General features: G+C 41.2%; 1 protein-coding gene across 1 annotated transcript in view; it reads right to left on the bottom strand.

The window, feature by feature from the left end:
* Positions 1–20,403, bottom strand: part of LOC126162888 (transcription factor Dp-1) — a 235,072-nt gene that overhangs the window by 155,601 nt on the left and 59,068 nt on the right. The window contains exon 3 of the mRNA XM_049919688.1: positions 14,947–15,022. Coding sequence (XP_049775645.1) covers positions 14,947–15,022 — 76 coding nt within the window. The remainder of the gene's footprint in view (positions 1–14,946; positions 15,023–20,403) is intronic.

Genomic DNA, 20,403 nt, shown 5'->3' on the forward strand with positions numbered 1-20,403 from the left:
ACTGTGCAGTATAGTTTTCTACGCTGGTGATGATAATGGACTTGTTTGCTTGGTTGCACCTGATATCCAGCATGGTAGCCAGTCTGTTGTGGTGGGCCTGCCATGTACCCTGTTGGTTGTTGCCCCCTGACCACACAGAGATCGCTCTGCTAATGCCTGTACCATTAACTCCTCACATATGCCAAGGGGTAGATACTCATCCCGCTGGGGCATCGGAACCTCCGGCAATGGCCATCCTGCCAGGTGGCCTTTGCTGCGACTGGGTGGTGGCCGTGGGAGGGCCCCATGTCGGAGCAGGTGGCATCAGAGTGGATGACGCGTGATGAAGCGTAGTACATCATCTCTTGCTGGAGGTCTAACACCAGCAGTCTCTAAGTGTCCACGGGCTCAATTCAATGCACAGAAGTACGACCCCAAATTGTTCCCCTCCCTAGCCACACCATAGGAGGAACGTCAGGCTAAGGATGGCAGCGGATCTTATATGTTCGAGAGCTGATGGGGAATCTTTCATAACGAAGAAGCCTCAGTTTTTTGTTGAGCATTTAGAGGACATGTTTGGGGAGGTGGAGGGCTTGTCCAAAATGAGATCTGGGTCAGTCTTGATCAAAACAGCATCCTCTGCCCAGTCACAGGAGTTACTCGCCTGTGACAAGCTGGGAAATGTTTCTGTAACCATCACGCCCCATAAGAGCTTAAATAAGGTCCAGGGTATCATATTTCACAGGGACCTTCTTTTGCAGTCCGACGATGAGCTGTGCGCCAATTTAGAATGGCGACGTGTACATTTCATTCGGAGTGTCCACCGGGGTCCAAAGCCACCGGTGCGATCATCGTGGCCTTCGAGGGTGATACATTACACGGGAAGTCAAGGTGATGGTCTACCACAGTGATGTGAAACCCTATGTCCCTCCCCCAATGCGGTGCTTTAAATGTTGGAAGTTTGGTCATATGTCTTGTCCAGTGTCCCATGTGGAGATTATGGATGCCCATACTCCATGTGCCCCGCCTCCCAACTCTGTCAACTGTTGAGAGCACCATTTGCCTTGCTCACCAAACTGCAGGATTCTCCAGAAAGAAAGGAAAATCGTGATGTACAAGACCCTGGACTGACTGACCTACACTGAAGCCAAGAGGAAATTTGAACGCCTACATCCTGTATGCATGACATTGTCTTATGCCACCGCTACAACAGTTCTAGCCCCATCAGCTCTGCCAACCCCAGTCACCTCTCAGAGCCAGAAGACTACACCTGGCCCCTTGATGGTGGGGGCACTTCCCTCCCTGTTGCTACTGCACCACCTACTTCAGGAGCAACACCTCCCCCCCCCCCCCCCCTTCCACAACCATCTGGGACGTCTGTCCCCACTTCTAAGCCGGAGAAGCATACAGCTTCTTTGGCAGCTCTCGCTAGAAAGGGGTCCCTTGGATCACTCCCTTCCCAGGTTTCTGCTAGTGGAAAAGATTACACCTGCCAGTGGCTAAAGAGCCCAAAAGCAGCTGGTCGCAGGGCTTCACACTCATCCCCAGTCCCGGAGACAATCAGTGAAGTCATCCCAGTCAGGGAAACCCAAGGAACAGCGAGAGAAATCCAAAAAGAAGGTCCCCAAGACCAAGGGAATTGCGGTGGCACCCACACCACCGCTACCTCCAAGATCTGCGTCTGAGGTGGAGATTCTGGCACCTGCTGAGGACCTAGATCTCGCTGGACCCTGAGACAAAATGGATATAGACTGCTCATGCAAAGGATCGGTAGCAGCAGGTGACCCTGAGGCGTAAACTGCCTCACTGAATGTTCCATGCCTTCCCAGTCCCATGTCGTCATCCTCCAGTGGAATTGCGGCAGTTTTTTCCACCGCCTGGCTGAGCTGCGGCAACTGTTAAGCTTTACACCTTCTTTCTGCATTGCCCTCCAAGAAACCTGGTTCCCTGCAATGCAGTCCCCTGCCCTCCACAGCTATAAGGGATACTACAGGAACCGTACATAGCGACTATAATTGAGTGTCAGGTGGATTTTGCATTTATATCCTAAACTCGGTCTGTAGTGAACCTGTACCCCTTCAAACCCCTTTTGAAGCTGTGGCTGTCAGAGTAACGACGACACAGAAAATAACTATCTGCATATATATATTCCTCCAGATGGTGTAGTATCCCTGAATGTATTAACTGCACTGGTTGATCAACTTCCTAAACCTTTCCTACTTTTGGAAGATTTCAACGCCTATAACCCCTTGTGGGGTGGCACCGTGCGTACTGGCAGAGGCAGATATGTTGGAACTTTACTGTCTCAGTTCGACCTCTGCCTCTTAAATAATGGGGCTGCCACACATTTCAGTGTGGCTTGAGATAGTTACTCGGCCAATGATTTATCAATTTGGAGCCCAGGACTTCTCCCATCTATCCACTGCAGAGCACATGACGACCTGTGTGGTAGTGAACACTTACCCACCTTCCTGTCATTGCTCCAGCGTCAAGCCCATGGACACCTGCCCAGATGGGCCTTGTTAAAAACAAGTCGGACTGGGAAACTTTCACCTCTGTGGTCACCGTTGAATCTCCCCCACACGGCAATGTTGATGCGATGGTTGAGCAAGTGACTACATCAATCATTCCTGCGGCAGAAAACACGATCACTTGCTCTTTAGGGTGCCCCTGGCGAAAGACAGTCCCTTGGTGGTTGCTGGAAGTTGCTGAAGCAATTAAGGAGTATCGGCGAGCTCTACAGCGGCACCCTTCCCTGGACCACCTAATAGCCTGTAAACGGCTCTGTGCTCACGTTCGCCAGCTTATCAAACGACGGAAGTGTTGGGAGAGATATGTCTTGACCATTGGGTACCATACATCACCTTCCCAAGTCTGGGCAAAGATCAAATGTGTTTTCGGGTACCAGACCCCAACATGTGTTCCCAGTGTTAACATAAATGGCGTGTTATCTACCGACACAAACGCGATTGCCGAGCACTAAGCTCGAGCCTCTGCGTCGGAGAATTACCCCCCAGCCTTTCGCACTCTCAAACGGCGCCTGGAAGGGAAAGTCCTCTCATTTACTACACACCACAGTGAATGAATCCTATAATGCCCTATTTACAGGGTGGGAGCTCCTCAGTGCCCTTGCACATTCGCCCGACACAGCTCCTGGACTAGATCAGATCCATAGTCAAATGATTAAACATCTCTCATCTGACTACAAGCGACATCTCCTCGTCACCTTCAGCCAGATCTGGTGCGATGGTGTCTTTCCATTGCAATGGTGGGAGAGCACCATCATTCCAGTTCCCAAACCCGGTAAAAACCCATTTGATGAGGATAGCCATCGGCCCATCAGCCTCACCAACATTCTTTGTAAGCTGCTGGAATGTATGGTGTGTCGGTGGTTGGGTTGGGTCCTGGAGTCATGTGGCCTACTGGCTCCATGTCAGGGTGGCTTCTGCCAGGGTTGCTCTACCACTGGTAACCTTGTGCCCCTTGAGTCTGCCATCCGAACAGCCTTTTCCGGACGCTAACACCTGGTTGCCGTCTTTTTTTATTTGCGAAAAGCGTATGACATGACCTGGTGACATCATATCCTTACCACATTATATGAGTGGGGTCTCCCAGGCCCACTCCCGATTTTTATCCAGAATTTCCTGTCGCTCCATATTTCCCGTGTCCAAGTTGTGCCTCCCATAGTTCCCCCCCACCCATATCCAGGAGAATGGAGTCCCACAGGGCTCTATATTGAGTGTGTGTGTATTTTTTGTGGCCATTAATGGTCTAGCAGCAGCTGTAGGGCCATCCCTCTGACCTTCTCTGTATGCAGTCAACTTATGCATTTCATAATGCTCCACCAGTACTGGTGTTGCTGAGCAGCGCCTTCAGGGAGCCATCCTCAAGGCGCACTCATGGGCTGTATCACACGGTTTCCAGTTTTTGGCCGCAAAGTCCTGTGTTATGCACTTCTTCGGCATCGTACTGTTCATTCAGAACCAGAATGTTACCTTAATGATGATCCACTCGCTGTAGTGGAGACATATCGATTCTTAGGACTTGTTTTCAACACCCGATTGACTTGGCTTCCTCACCTTCATCAGCTTAAGTGGAAGTGCTGGCAGCACCTCAATACACTCCGTTGCCTGAGCAACACCAACTGGAGTGCAGATCACTCTGTGCTGTTGCAGCTCTACAGAGCCCTTGTTAAATCCCGCCTTGACTATGGGAGTCTGGTTTATGGTTCAGCGGCGCCCTCAGCGTTGCGTTTAATTGACCCATTGCACCACTGTGGTGTTTGCCTAGCGACAGGAGCTTTTAGGAGAGAGTCCGGTGACCAGTGTCCTTGTGGAAGCCGGAGTGCCTCCATTGCAGGTTAGGCGTGCACAACTGCTGGCCAGTTATGTAGCACACGTTTGTAGTTCTCCTAGGCATCCGAATCACCGTCTCCTTTTCCTATCCATGGAAGTTCATCTCCCGCATAGGCGGCCCAGGTCAGGGCTTCTAATCGCAGTTCGTGTCCGATCCATTCTTTCTGAACTGGAGTCTTTGCCTTTACCGCCTATACTTGAGGTTCATTTACGTACACCTCCATGGTGTACACGTAGGTCGCAGCTTCACCTGGATCTTTCACATGGCCCTAAGGACTCAGTCAACCCCGTGGCTCTCCACTGCCACTTCCTCTCAGTTCTTGACAAGTACCAAGGCCACGAAGTGGTTTACACCGACGGCTCGATCGCCGATGCTCACGTTGACTTCACGTATGTCCATGGAGGACAGCATTCCTTGCCCAATGGTGGCAGTGTTTTCACTGCTGAGCTGGTGGCTACACCTCATGCTCTTGAGTCCATCCATTCATGCCCTGGGGAGGCGTTTCCTCTGTGTACTGACTACTTGGGCAGCCTAAAAGCTCTCGACCACCATCCTTTGATAGAGACCATCCAGGAGTCCATCTGTGCCCTGGAACGGTCCGGTCGTTCAGTGGTGTTCGTCTGGACCGCAGGTCACATCAGAATCCCAGGTAACGAACTTGCCAACAGGCTACGCGGAAACCACTTATGGAGATCGGCTTCTCTGCAACTGACCTGCGTTAAGTACTACGCAGCAAGGTTTTGCGGCTTTGGGAGACAAAATAGCATAACCTCAGCACGCACAACAAATTGCATGCCATTAAGGAGATTACGAATGTGTGGCAGTCCTCCATGTGGGGCCTCTCGCAGGGACTCTGTGGTTCTCTGCCGGCTCCGCATTGGCCACGCTTGGGTGACACACAGCTACCTCAGTGTCGGTGCGGTGCCCGGCTGACAGTGTCCCGTATCTTGGTGAGCTGTCCTTTGGCTGCCCCGGGACTCGTCGCCATTAATTTTAACTGACATCTCTTCGGCGTGTCCTTTGTCCCTTCGTGTTCTCCATTCTAATGCTTTTAGGGTGGATGTTTTAACGTGTCACAGAGAGGTTGGCTTTTTCTTTTTATTCTTGTGGTCAGCCACCCACAGCCATCTGCTCTCTTGTTTTTACCCCTTCTACCTGTTTCGTGCTCCTCCCTATGGTTTTCTTTTCCTGTTTTTTTTGTCCATAGCAGTGTTGGTTGTCCTTCTATCGTTCTTCTGGTTCTTGCTTTCTCTTGTTATTGTGCTGTATGTCTCCTTTCTTTTCTTCTTTCTGTTGTGCCCCCCCATTCTTTGTGCAACTGCTTCTGGCCAGAAATGTGTGTTTTTCTCCGAACTCCTTATCTGTAGAGAACTTGTAACCAGACTTTGCATTCAAATAACAGGAACAGTAACACTATTCCAACAGGTTCAGTACCACATTCCTTCACCCACAGAAACATTGGCCTCTTTTCAGCCAACTGTTCACTTGTTGAACACAATATGAAGCCGTATGAATCAACATAAGACTCCTCAGTAAACTTCATGCCTGTATTAGCTAAACAGCAATGTGAACAAACTGCAGAAGTCTACCTTGAATTTTGGGTTTTAAATATCTCCGAACTGGCCAGGTATTACCCAACATAGTAAACCTGTGCCGCTTGTTTTCTGAGAGTTAAGCAGCGTACATCCAACGTTTACCCTATTATGAATGAAATCCAAGAGAATGGTGGTAAGTAGTTTCAGAAAGTAACAGGTAGCCTCATCTTCTAACACAAACTTACTGTTTTATTAATGGAGAGCCATAGCAAATAAGGCCAATTAGGGTCTTGTACTGAGTCACACCACTAATTTTAATTCACTATTTCTTAGAACCCTAAAACATGACACACCGCCAGCTCTTATGCCAAGGAGAAGCCCACTCAAAGACCAAACTCTTAATTTGTTAGTCTTTAATGTTATGACTGCAAGCCAAAAATACTACTATTGGTGATACAGCCACAAACTGGTTGTTTCTATACCACTTTCTGCATTATATCATCATCCTCTGAGTAAACTGGTTAGGGAGGGCGTTTGTCTGACATTTTCTAAAACACACCCAACAATGTGGACATTTTGAAGCACATCCACCACCAGTCAAATATTGTTTGTAACATGCTGTGAACACACGAACGGTTGCCTGTGGTTGTGACACTACATATACAGAAAATATTGTTTGTAGAAAGCTATTGCACATTGTTGTTTAATAAAGTTTAATGTCTTGACATTATATCTACTTACAACATTATGTATCAGCAACTAGTATAAAAGCCCAACACTTTAAATGTACCTACCAATACCACTAGGTATCAAAAACTGCAGTAGCAAAATAAAACTGAACATAAATTTACATTACTCACACTTGAAAATTAATTAAAGTTTTCATACTGATTTGTTGCGGATTAAATAATTTTGACAACTAGTAATTTGGAAATGCAACTATCTAAAACTTATGCTACAACTTCTATTATGTAAAATTTATAGGAAAGTAAAGCAAGTAATGTATTTATTAAAAATATTAATGTTTATTCTCTGTTTTGCTTATAATGATTAAGTGTACACTAAATTGTAGTCTATTATTTATTGTAAAAGAAAGATTGGTTGATATTTATGTTCACACCATACATGCTGTAAGTACTGTTAGCACTGTATGTTAGTGTTAGTAGGCAGCTGGGTGTTTATTTTCTGTGAAGATGATGTAATGCAATTGCAGTGAAGACAAAATGTATTGTGATTTAGAAGACTCCTGTGATGGTAAAATGCAGACCAGAAAACTTTAAAGAAAATTGTGTTATTTAATAACTGATGCTACCTGCGAAATCCACTTTGATTTTAAAGATAATTACAGCTGTTCTGTTATTAAAAACTTGAGCCAACATATATCACCCCTCAAGAAGACAACAAAACTATTATACAGAGAGATAAGTATTAGAGTAAGAAATTACTGAAGCAAACTTGTCCTCTTATGATGGGCATTCAAATGACAAATCTGAAAATGGAAAATATGTCACTGAAATTTGTACTTTGATAAGAGGAATGTTACAAGATCACTGCTACAGGTACTATTATTGTTATCATCATTTGTCATTTATTATTGTAAATAGTAATCACATGTCTGGGTGTTGTATGCTGATTTAGTGAGAAGTGGTCTGTGCAATCAAGTCATAAAATTGGCTTTGTATATAGAGCACTAGTACTTCCAAATGTGGAAAGTGCTTGCTAAAAGGATCTTTAATTAAAATATCGATGCTGTTTAAACACTAGCACAAGCAACATTAGAAGCAATGCTCCCACACTGCCAACAAAATACACTAAGAACTCACCTAAATCGAAGGCAATGACATACACAATGAACAAAGATAGAGCACATTATTTCTAAACTGAGGTACCTAAACCTCAGGGTAATATTCAGTTTTCAAAGTGAAAATGTTGGCTAGGTATTAAGCTATCATACTAATCGCTTTTTTCTTTCTCTTCAAAACTACATTTATCCTGTTGAGAGTAGTAAAAATAGTGTTATTTTCAAAGTTAGTTTTACTTCTGATACCATACTATCATAATAGCCAGTAGAAATGTTTTTATGTCAAATGATTGGTGCATTGCAGAGTTCCAAGATGATGATGTTTACTGCACATAAGATCAGCAGATGTCAAGCTGGTATTGACTTGTTAACATTCAATTTGAAGTTTGAAGGAAAAAACAACAAAAATACAAAACTAATATTCCATATACAGATCACATAATCCATCAGAATGGCAGAAGACTAAAGATAAAGTGGGAAGATGAGTAGTGATGGTAATCAGCTTTCAGTGGTTTGTAAATACAATGTTAGATACTGTCAGGGAGTGAAACTGCAGCAAGAAAACTACCATCATTTTCATAAATTGTTTTACAACTATAAACATATGCCTCAACAGAACAGTTTCAGTAAAAATTTTATTTTGGTACGGAAAACTGCAAGGAAGAGGTAGATATATTAGGCAGTGAGTTTTCAGTGGCACACTATGCAGATAATGCAGAAGTATGTTGCACTACCTTTAGCAGCCTGCTTATGGCATTTGAATGAGACACCAACAAGAATTAGCTTTTAAGTACGTTAGGGATAACTTCTGGGCATCATGCTCAGCGATTTTCTGACAGTGTTTCCTTTTCAGTCCAAGTGAGTGCTTTTCCTATGAAATAATTATTAACTTGCTCTTTGGATGAAGAGTACCACATCATTTAGGCATTCAAACCCATATAAACAATTTTTTCTTAATTCCAGAAAATTAAAAACTGGTTTGAGATTGTGTAAATGACGTCACTTTTTTTACGTTAAATGGATTAACACTATGTTTTTAATGTACATAAACAGACAAATCTTGTGGTTTTGCTCCAAAGAGACTTAACCCCAAAACCCGATGAGCATTGTCCACAACATTTTAAAAAACAAGGGTTACTCTCCATTATGTCAGTTTTATAACATAGAAGTAGAGTCATCTGCCAACATGTAGGACTTTGAAATGAAAATTAAGTTTATTAACTTTCCAAAAATTTTCATTTCTTAGAGATACATTACTTTGGAAATCCAATATTCATTTACACCTGAATGAGATTTTCACTCTGCAGCGGAGTGTGCTCGAGTTCGAGTCTCGGTCCGGCATGCAGTTTTAATCTGCCAGGAAGTTTCATCTACACCAGTTTGTATTTTGCGCTCGACAATGACATAACTCTTTCCAAGAATGAGAAAGATTTATTTTGGCATTAAATAGACTGCTCAGAAACTTTTTTTAACCACCTCAACATGCATGTGATCACAGGAAATCACCATAACGGTACCTATGTAAGGGGAGTAAAGTAACCCATATTTACATTGCCATTCTGTGTCCCTAATCATGAACAATGCAATACAGCTTGCATACATTGTTCGGTCTACCAACAGACTTGAAGGGTCTTTTAGTTTACACAATGCACGCATTGTCACTTTACATGAAGGGTTGCAAAGCTGGCCACCAAACTGATGTATAGTACAGCATCACCATTTGAATATTCAACATCTTAGATCTGGACCATAGCAGTCAACCACAGTTAACAACCCCAGGTGGCGATCCTGAGGAGAACGCAACAAAACTGTGTTCTGCCTCTTTGGAGGAAATTGCAACACCTGTGTTGCCCCGGCTTTCTGCAAATATCTCTTCAAAATCAATTTGGCCTCTACATGGTCATTATGAAAAGCACAAATCCCTGATCAGTGTGCAAAGACAGTGGACAATGGAAAGTGTGGACAAGAATCTGGATTAATGGCAACTGGTTCTCTTTCCAAATGAGTGCAAGATAATCTTGCCCCTGATGATAACTGTAGAAGGTTGTGGAGGCAGCCAGTTACCAATCCACAGTTCAGGCATACAGTTAAACAGCTTGCTTCAGGATGGAGGTCAGGTTTTGGGTAGGCAAATACCATCAACTGATGTTGGCGACACTTCATCACTATTGACAGAAATTTGAGGACTGCAGTTTTGGAACAAGATTATCCAATCTATTATCCAGTACTACAATAAACATTTTGGTGGTAGATTTATCTTTCAAGGTGATAATGTGCAAGCACACAATTTCCACCAAGTGAACACTTTCCTCCAAAAGGTACGAATCAACCACAAGGAACGGTATGCCATACCTAATGACATGTAACTGACTGAGCACTCTTGTAAACATTTGAAACTTGCAATGTGTTATCATAAGAACCCTCCACAAACAATGAAATGACTCCAGGGAGGTACTTTCAAAGACTGGGACAGGTTTGTGTAGCAATGCCGTAGCTACCTAAAAGGTGTGCTCAAAAAAATCCAGAACATTCATAATTTTGTGCCAATTGGGTGTGCGAGTGAAATGCAGTTGGCATCCCCGCACATGCTTGTGTTTAATGTGTAACTGCCAGAGGTTTCCTTGTTGTATGTCTGTTACTTATTGTTCAGTGCTGTATTAAGTAAGTACAATGATGTGTCACACAGATCGCGAATTTCAAGATGGCAGAGTTAGATGAGCAACACATCTGCATTAAATTTTGTGCAAAACTCAAGAAAACCTTTACAGAGCCACTTTAAATTGTGCAGGAAGCATATGGTGATGAGTGCTTAAGCTGTACTTGGTGTTACGGATGGTTCACATGGTTTAAAAATGGCTGGACGGAAGTTTAAAATGACCTTAGTTCAGCACATCCTTCAATGCCTACCGACAACGCTTATGCCCGGAACGTAAATGAAATTGTGCATGAAAATCCAAGGATGACTGCTCGAGAGATTGCAGAAGAATGTAACATTTCAGTCATGTCAAGAAATCCTGATACAGCATCTTGGAATGCATCCTGTAGCTACCACATTTGTCCCATGGCTCAGGAGTCTAGACCAGAAAGAACTCCGGCTCGCAATCTGTGAAGAGCTTTTCAATCGTGTAAATGAGAACGAGATGTTCCTTAAGAAGATTATAATTGGTGATGAGATGTTACCTTCGACTGGGATGTTCAGACCAAGGTTCCATCTTCACAATGGGTCGGGAAACGTTCTCCAAGACCAAAAAAAGCTCGTCAGGTCAGGTCAAATTTTAAAGCAATGTGCTGATATAGAGGCAATAGTTCATCATGAATTCATGCCACAGGGACAAACTGTTCAACGATAGTACTGTCAGGATGTGTTGCGACACCTGCGAGAAAATGTGATAAGGAAACTGCCTGAAATGTGGCGAGACAATTCATGGCTCTTGCAACATGATAACGCACCCACACATTCATCTTTGTTGGTGCACAACTACTGCACAAAAAGCAAAATCGCTAAGCTGCCTCATCCTCCATACTCTCCAGACCTGCCCCCTGCTTTTTTGTTTGTTTCCAAAGTTGAAAACCCATTGAAAAGACGAAGACTTCCAACAATAAACAAGATACAGGAAAATTCGTGGATGGTACTTCAAGCGATACAGCAACACTGCAAGTCCGCTTCTGGAAGTGGAAATGGCATTGGGAGCGGTGTATCAATTCTGGAGGATAGTGTTTTGAAGGAGACCATGCACATTAAGCAAAAGGTACGTGTAGAAAAATTTTGTGGACATAGTTCCGGAATTTTTTGAACAGATCTCGTATGGACACCATACCAACAAGGATCAAAGCATGTTACAAAGTACAAGGTGGAGCAACAAAGTATCAAATGTTACACAGCAGACCTTGATTTCACTGACGTACTTTCTCGGACAGACTGCCTCCTTTCTGATACATAACGCTCTCTCTTTCATTTTGTAATTACAAAACTGAATCAACTATGCTGAAGTCATCAGTTCGTACAATTCAAACACTGAGTTGGGCTAAAGGACCAGCAACTCAATTTATTTTTTATGGCGTCTGTCATAGTTGCATATAATTTTTAATGGTGACTAGTTTTGGCTGCTTGTATTCGTTTTTCAACCATTACTTATGTCTCTAATGTTTGACTATCATAATTCCATTGGGACATTCAAAAGCTCTGTTCATACATTATGTGAACACAAAAAGTCTGGGTTGACTGTAGTATAATTCCAACTGCATATTCATGACACTATTTTTACACGAAGTCAACAAATTTGTTGTGTGCACCAATACGAGCCCTGCGATTCTATGAAAGAATCTCCGACGCTGGGGTGTAGGAAAGAAAGTCACCAACTGTTTTTGAGGTCTCAGTTGAACTCCACGACATTTTTCAGCACCACTCAAGTCTCCGTCCTGCCAAGAACTGCCAGACTATGCTTTCTACTTAAAAATGACACATTACACACAACGAAAGCAATAATAAGAATCACTTCTGCAGTGATAAACAATGAAGGTATCAGCATTAGTGTGAAGGGTAACTTAGTATTAGTCTTGAAAGACAACATCTTAAACAGATACAAAGTCCTGAAACATATTGTCCACAGCAAAATTACTGAATACTTAACATAAATTGTAATTTGAAGGAATTATCAAGCACACTGCTGTCCTTGCCACCGGAGTGCTGTAAGGATATATATTTCTTTGAAAATTTCGTGGAAGAGTTTTTATACATTATGACCTTAGGAAATAGTTATAAAGTATGTGTTTTCTTGTTTTATGTGGAATGAGTGGGGATCAGAGCAACATGACCCTGCACACTGCCATTTGAGTGGACAATCATCTTGCCACTCGAAGCAACAACAATAGCCACAGACCAGGGAGTACAAAAAGATACCACCATTTTGTTCAGAATCCTTGTACCAATTATCATTTTAACTTAATGAGGAACCTGATCGCCTCTCACTTCTCAGTCTGCAAAGCCACTCCCCCCCCCCCCCTCCATTTTAATATGTTTCTATCATGTTCCTTCTCCCCTCCCCCACACATCCTCTGATGGCCACTGCTACTAGTATCCCTTGTTTCAATCTATCTTCTTGTAACCTGCCTTTGTTATTCTGCTTTCAATAAACTAATTTTTTTACTGCAGCTACTGTTGCTTTCCACTATAGATGTTAATAGTTACTTCTAAGTGTTGTATCCAGTATTATATGCAAGTCTTTTTACACCAGAGTCTTTCCTGGCTAGGCTTAAGAACAAACAGACCCTAATCATGCATGGAAAAATAAATAGATAAATAAATAACAAAAAAATATCACTAAATCTTTAGCTGAAAAATTAGCAGGAAAGGATAAATGTTTGTGGCAAGTATGGACGTAAACAACAAATTCATTGGGGTACATGATGGAAACAACATATGAGTCAATTTTGGTAACACAACATTTTAGACACTGCGCAGTCATGCCTTTACAACAACATGGGTTCACTCCTTTTGAAAGATTAGAGACCACAGAGGCACCAATATATTGATGGCCTAAGAGAGACATGTTACCTCTGTTTCATTAAATCACTCATTTTTCACTGTGAGATCTTTTGACTAACTGTAAAGTAAAATAAGACTGATAAGAAAAGTTACAGTTGTTGGGAACGGTGCGTGTAATCCTATGCTGAACACTTACAAAGGTTTCCGATGTTTTCCGAGAATGTTGCAAGGTAATGCAGAGTATGTTACAATAAAAGAAAGTCCGCCCCTGGTAGCTGAGTGGGCAGTGCGACGGAATGTCATACCTAACGGCCCGAGTTCGATTTCCGGCTGATTGGAGATTTTCTCCGCTCAGGGACTGGTGTTGCGTTGTTCTTATCATCATCCTTCCATCCCCACCAACACGCAAGTCGCCGAAGTGTCGTCAACTCTCAACACTTGCACCAGATGAACAGTCTACCCAACGGGAGGCCATAGCCACACAGCATTTCCATTTTCAATAAAAGAAAAATTACTTCAACACTATCACTCTTTCAATCATGTATCTTTCAAACAGAATAATTTCGTTATTTATTATTTTGTCCAATATGCTCTTCATCTTTGATATTTTGTTTGCTGCTATTAAGTAATACTATTTGTTCAGTATAATGCTAGGTTACTAAAAAGTGGATTTCATAGAGTTGTAAAGTCTACAAAAGAATACTGCACCACAGAAAGCTAAAAGTTCCTACCACATAGGTAACTACACTGACGTATTTTTGAGAAAGGCATGAGAATTTTCAACAATGCAATAATTTTTTGAATTCTTAGACTTATCATATTCTATTACAATGAATATATTGTAACAACTTCGCTTGAAAGAGACATTCTACAATCTACCCGACTGTATGACATGTCAGTTGCCACACCCGCACCTGAACTTAAACTAGATAAGAGCCTTTTGCAGACAGTGCACTGTAATTGAACTACGTGAGTGTATTCGAAGGACAGACAAAGCTTGCATGTGCGACATGCTTTTCCCCCATTCCTTAATGATTCCACAGGGGCTCTCCCACAATGGCATGTGATTAGCACTTAAGAGTGCACATTGGTAGGAATTTACTTCTCTGCAACTTGTGGGTGGTGTGGAAGGAGCAGAAAAATGCCAGTGGTTAGTAAGAGCTTCGGACCTGTCCACAAGGAAAGCTTGAATAGGTGTGGATGTTTTGCTAAAGATTAGAAGAATTCTATTTCATAAACAGCTCTGAAGTTTTGTAAAAGCTAAATTCTCTGCTATAATCATTTGCCTTACAGCATTTGTCCTACAGCATAGTGGAAGAGACTCTGCAGAGCCCGACAGAAAGAATTAAAAACCTATGGGAAATTGAAGCTTTAGTGTGCTACGACAGGTAATTTCAGATAGCAAAATAAGCAATGCAGTGAATGTTAAAGAATTATCTTGATTGAGATCTTTAATTTGACACATACTACCAACTTCACGTATCCACACAAGTGACCAAGGAACTTTAATTTGTATAATAATATGTCACATCTTTTATCCAATGACTATTTTCGCAGTACATCTCTATCTGACCAGAATCAAGATGATGGATTTACAATACATCAGTAACTAGTTGAGGCGCTAAAGAAAACACACTGTGTCATATTTAACACAAAAAGGAGTAGTAGTTTGTTCTTAAAGCCTAAACTATTTTAATATGATTATATAGAATTAGAAATCTATAGGGGAAGTTTAAACTGTGATACTCAATAATTTAGAATAACATAAATAATACAACAACAGCACTTACTCTGCCCAGATGTTTTTGGACTTTGCAAACTAAGTGTTCGGAGAACCTGTGGTGCAGATGAGATCACACCAGTACCCTGCAATTAATATAATTACTTGGTTAAAATATGCACTTATTTACCTGAGGTCTTAAGCGTCATAATGATTAAGCAGAAAAATTCTGTGCCATATTTTAAGCTTTTTAAAATTACTTTTTCTGTGAAATAAGCAACATATTGCCAGAGTCTCTCTTGACAGTCATAATCCAGTAAATAATATATTATATACAACACTGTTCTCAAAGATTACAAGAAGCTAGACTAAAGGCATATAATATTAGGCTCCTCATAATTAAAACATAGCAAACTTACTTTGCAAAATACAATTAAAAATAGAGTACAAACATATTATGATACAGGTGCAGAGCTTACTGATATTTAGTCACTTTGGTGTCTTTAAATCCAGAAAATGAGCCTACTGTGCAAAGTGCCTGTGAAGATATGAGGGGAACAATCTCTCAAAATTCATGAAGATGAGGAAAAATTCCTCTAACAAATCTAGCATACAGTATGCTGACACTGGCCCAACTGTATGAGTCCAACACAATTGTCTGTCTTTCAACTTCATTATGTTTTTGACTTTCTGATGCTGCCATTCCTGGCTAAAAATTTTATGTTTAGTATACTGTTTCATTAACAAAGACTGGTCTGAAGGCAGTCAAATCAAATAAGTCATTAAAAATTCTTGCCCTCAAAGACTTTCAAATTTCATAGCCCAGCCAACAAAATCCAAACAACGTCAATAGAGGAAAAAATTGTGCAGTCACAAAATTTTTGTACCATATAGTGGTAGGAGAGACCGTCATGAACAACATTCTACAAACCACCACCAGTGGGGTGCGAGAGTGGGATTGGGGGCCCATTTAAAGGTCCTTCTTAACATTTTTTCAAATAGCTTTAAAACCACGTTTCTAGTGAAAACATTTTGCAGTACAAAATTACATTAAATTATCTAAAATAATAATAATAATAATAATAATAATAATAATAATAAAAGAACGTTTTATTATTTTTCTTTAGGATTAACAGTTTCCACATTGCAGGGAATGTAAAAAACCCCTATTATTAAAAATAGTGTTTTAATGGTACAAAATTATTATTTACTGTTAAATGAAGTGAATTAAAAATAGATGAAAACGAGGGTGGACGGTAGAAGCGCAAGGGAATGTAGGTCGCCAGAATGTGGGTACTTCCCTCCATCTTAGGTCTGCAAACTGAGGAGTGAGCAAGTGATTCTTCACTATTTCTACCACCATGTCTCAAGGAGCAACTGCAGGATGTTTCACAGTCATATCAACCCTCCACAGTGTGCCTTCACTGCTGAAGCAGTGCACAGACATGCTGGGGTGTGTATTTTCCACTGGGTGCATTAACACTACATAGAATACAGGTGTGAGTTACTAATAGTACTACGGCAAGAAACGCATATGGACAGAAGCTACATAAATCTCTGCACACTGTTCTACACTTCTAGAAGTGAAATTATTCTTGTCATTCCATAGGGCAGTTGTAGCGTTCTTCTGGAAAAGAGAGCACGGCTCACTTTTTCAGTTTACATCAGACTGTACCTCCCTGAATTTTGTGTCCATTTCTCTTTGAAAGTGTAACTCCACAGAGCTCATGTTCATACAGTGGAGTTTATTAAACGAGTACTTATTTGCAGTTATGTGAGCTATTACATAAAAAAATTTAACAGCTAGAGCTGTTGATCTATCACACTAAAGAGCCGGGCCCAAGTCAAACAAGCTGTCAATATGTACTCAATAGTGAAACTTCCTGGCAAATTAAACCTGTGTGCCAGACCGAGACTCGAACTCGGGACCTTTGCAAAGGTCCCGAGTTTGAGTCTCGGTCCGGCACACAGTTTTAATCTGCCAGGAAGTTTCACATCAGCGCACACTCTGCTGTAGAGCGAAAATTTCATTGTATTCAACAGTGTTTACTTCATTGTCTCCACTATCACTGGCTGGAATACTTTTCACATCATGAAGGGTAACAAATGCGTCACCCTGAACTCCCAACATCTGATGAGGCTCACAGGCTTAAATTATCTCCCTCTGCTACAGGAGAAAGTCTCCTAGTGTCTCGATATTTCAACACAAGTCAAGCAATCTATTACAGCAAATTACTCTTTTAGACTGTCTCAATCCATTAGACATTCAAGGTGTTTCAAAAGGAGTATATGGGTTTTAAGGCTTTGTAGCACATATTAATCCACCTTACAATTATAAATAATACACCAAATGAAAGGGAAAAACAAACAGTTTTTCTTGCAATTATTCCGTGTGAACACAGATCACACATCGAGTCGATAAGAGAGTTGTTTCGAAACTGAACAATGTGCCACGAGTAACTGTTGCAATAACACTGTTTCTAAAGCCAGATAGATCATCTGGTATTGGAGGCACATGCACATGGTCGCATCAGATCGTGTGTGAGTGTGGAGGTCATGCATAAAATGCTGTGTTAACCGGCCCCTTGCATTCAATCCAACGGTCATATGCAACGTCATTTACCCAGTCACACACTGAGTTATGCTAGTGAGGCGGTGCACCGTCTTGCTCCCAAATATGTATGTGTTGTTGAGCTTCTCCCCATTGAGGCACGGGTCATAGCTGTAGCACATCAAGATAAGAAACATCAGTTACAGTTGATCACAGAGAAAGACAGACCCATAAACTTTCAGTGGGGATATTTCTTGGGCCGAAGCGTGAAAGACTCACACTTGTTCAACATGTTTTTCAGTCACACTTTGTCATTCCATATTCTTCCCACAGGTATGCAAACAGAACCATTTGAGTTGCTCTTTCATTTGGTGTATTATTTACAATTGTAAGTTGAATGTAATAAATGCTACAACACTTTATAACTAGTATATTCATTTTGAAAAACCTTGTATTCAAATCCACTTTGGAAGATATACAGCAGATCTCTGGTAAGTGGTTCCACTCAGTGCAGCCCACTCTACAAGTTCCAGCATTTCCTCAGTGGTAGTGATTTTCGCAGTTTACCAGCAACACAAAAGTCAGACGACTGGAGTAACTTTCTAGCCATTCATTAATTCAGTACAAAGTGACAACAACACTATCACACGACTTTGCAATATGCTGTCCATGACAGACAGCAACAAGGAGTCACATTTATCAATCCAACATCTTTTGCACCAACACTACAAAGGTCACTGACACAATCACACTTAGGAGTTATACACTTCTCATCCACTGTTTATAGGAATGTCTTTTACGTAAAAGTCTACTTAACACCTTCAAATAAGTACTCCTTTAACAAACTGAAAATAACTCCACTACATAAATGCAAGCTGAGCAAAGTTATTTGTCTACTCGCACAAGAGAACTGGGCATTAAATAGTGGGGAGGTAGATAATTTGCCTGCAAACTGAACAGCAAGCAGGGGCCATAGTAGCGGAAGTTGCTTTTCTTAGAAGAATGCTAAAGCTGCCATACAGAACGACCACAAATCTAATTCCTCTTCAGCAGGGCAGAATAAGTTCAAATGTGTGAGAAATCTTATGGGACTTAACTGCAAAGGTCATCAGTCCCTAAGCTTACAAACTACTTAACCTAAATTATCCTGAGGACAAACACACACACCCATGCCCGAGGGAGGACTCGAACCTCCGCTGGGACCACCTGCACAGTCCATGACTGCAGCGCCTTAGACTGCTCGGCTAGGCAGAATATTATGCAGAGATTTACATAGATGCTGTCCATATGTGTTTCTTGTGTTAGTATTATTAGTAACTCATGTCTGTATTCCATGTAGTGTTGGTGCACTTTGTAGAAAGTAAACATGCCCTGGGTATGTCTGCATACAGCATTGTCAGTGATTCACATGACATGCTGCGGACAGTCAGTATAACTTTGTGAAGAACCATGTAGTTGCTTCTTGTCACGTATTGGGGTAGATAGAGTGGGGAATCACATGCTCAATCTTCTGTTTGTAGAACTATGAAGGAAGGAAGCGCGTGACCACAAACTGGCAACCTCCCTTCCCAATCACACTTCTACCCTCCATTCCCACCCCTGAAACATGGAAGCTATTAATCCTAGAGGGGGAAAAAATTACTAGGACGATTTTACTGGGAATTTAACACAGTTTAATTTTTTACTGGAAAACGTTTTTGGTACTGCCACAGTTTATGAGTTACTCAAGAAAAACATTAATTGATGTTCAAATTTTGCCCCACCTCCACTCTCACATCCCACTGGTGAGCATTTATAGTATGTTGTTCATGACACACCCTCTTAACACTGTACAAAAATCTGCAATTACATGATTTTTTCTACTAATTTTCCTTCGTTGACTCAACTACCAAAGTCCGAACACTCCATCGTTGTACCCATGTCACCCTTTATCATATTATTTGATACTTCTCCACTGGTAGATAGACATTAAACCAAACTCTCGGGTTGTAAACGAACATTCTAACCATCTTGCAGATTTTCATAATAACGTACTTCGTTATTTTAATCCCATTTTTCATCGGTGCTTCTGTTTCTTCTTTTTGCAACAGTTTCTGCCTTCATATAGTTACCTTTTTCTCATGTCAAAACGAATAACAAATAGCAAAATTGCATTACTTACCACAAAAAGTGGTTCGATTAATAGCAATATTCCAGTTTATACTCTTACAGTTCCTGGTTCCTCAGATAGGATCATGTGACAATGACTGTCTCATCTCTCCATCTTTTCTCAAATAAAGGAAAAAGAAACAATCCACATACTTAAATCCTCAAATTCTCTAGCTTCAGTTTAGTTAGCCCTGCTGTACACTTCATTTTATAATATACTTGTATCTTGTTCCTTTATTATTATAAACTGTTCTAAGTATACATAAATGGCTGTTTCCATGCTCCCTCTTAGTGTGATGTTAAGCATTGATGAATCAATGTCTGGTATCGACAAATATCCAACCAAATTAACAGTGATACGTAATGGCTCCTTGATGACTCCCATAAAAATTTACATTGTAAATGTCCAAATGTAACATGCATAACTTTTTCATGAAGAAGCACAAATCACTGAGGGGAAAAAAAAGATTCATAAGCTAGAAACCCGAAATGTTATAAATTTCTAAATCAAGGAGTGAAAACACCATTTTTAAAAGTGTGACCAAGTGAAATTAAAATTGGTATGTAATACTCTTTCTGTGGTATCAACACTAACTTTCTAATTTTATTCTTCCTTGTAGTTAAATTACAGAATTGTGTCTCGTAGATGACATGCAAACATACCTCATTAGTCACTCTTTTTACAAAAATATCTGAATATATACAATCAGGGAATGAAGGTTCTGTTAGCCACAAGGCAAGTGGTAATGTTTGATATAAAGCTGAATATCAAATAATAATAATAATAATAATAATAATAATATACTGTATATCGTAATCAGTACTGAC

This window comes from Schistocerca cancellata, chromosome 2 (assembly GCF_023864275.1).
Source record: "Schistocerca cancellata isolate TAMUIC-IGC-003103 chromosome 2, iqSchCanc2.1, whole genome shotgun sequence".
Lineage (NCBI taxonomy): Eukaryota > Metazoa > Arthropoda > Insecta > Orthoptera > Acrididae > Schistocerca > Schistocerca cancellata.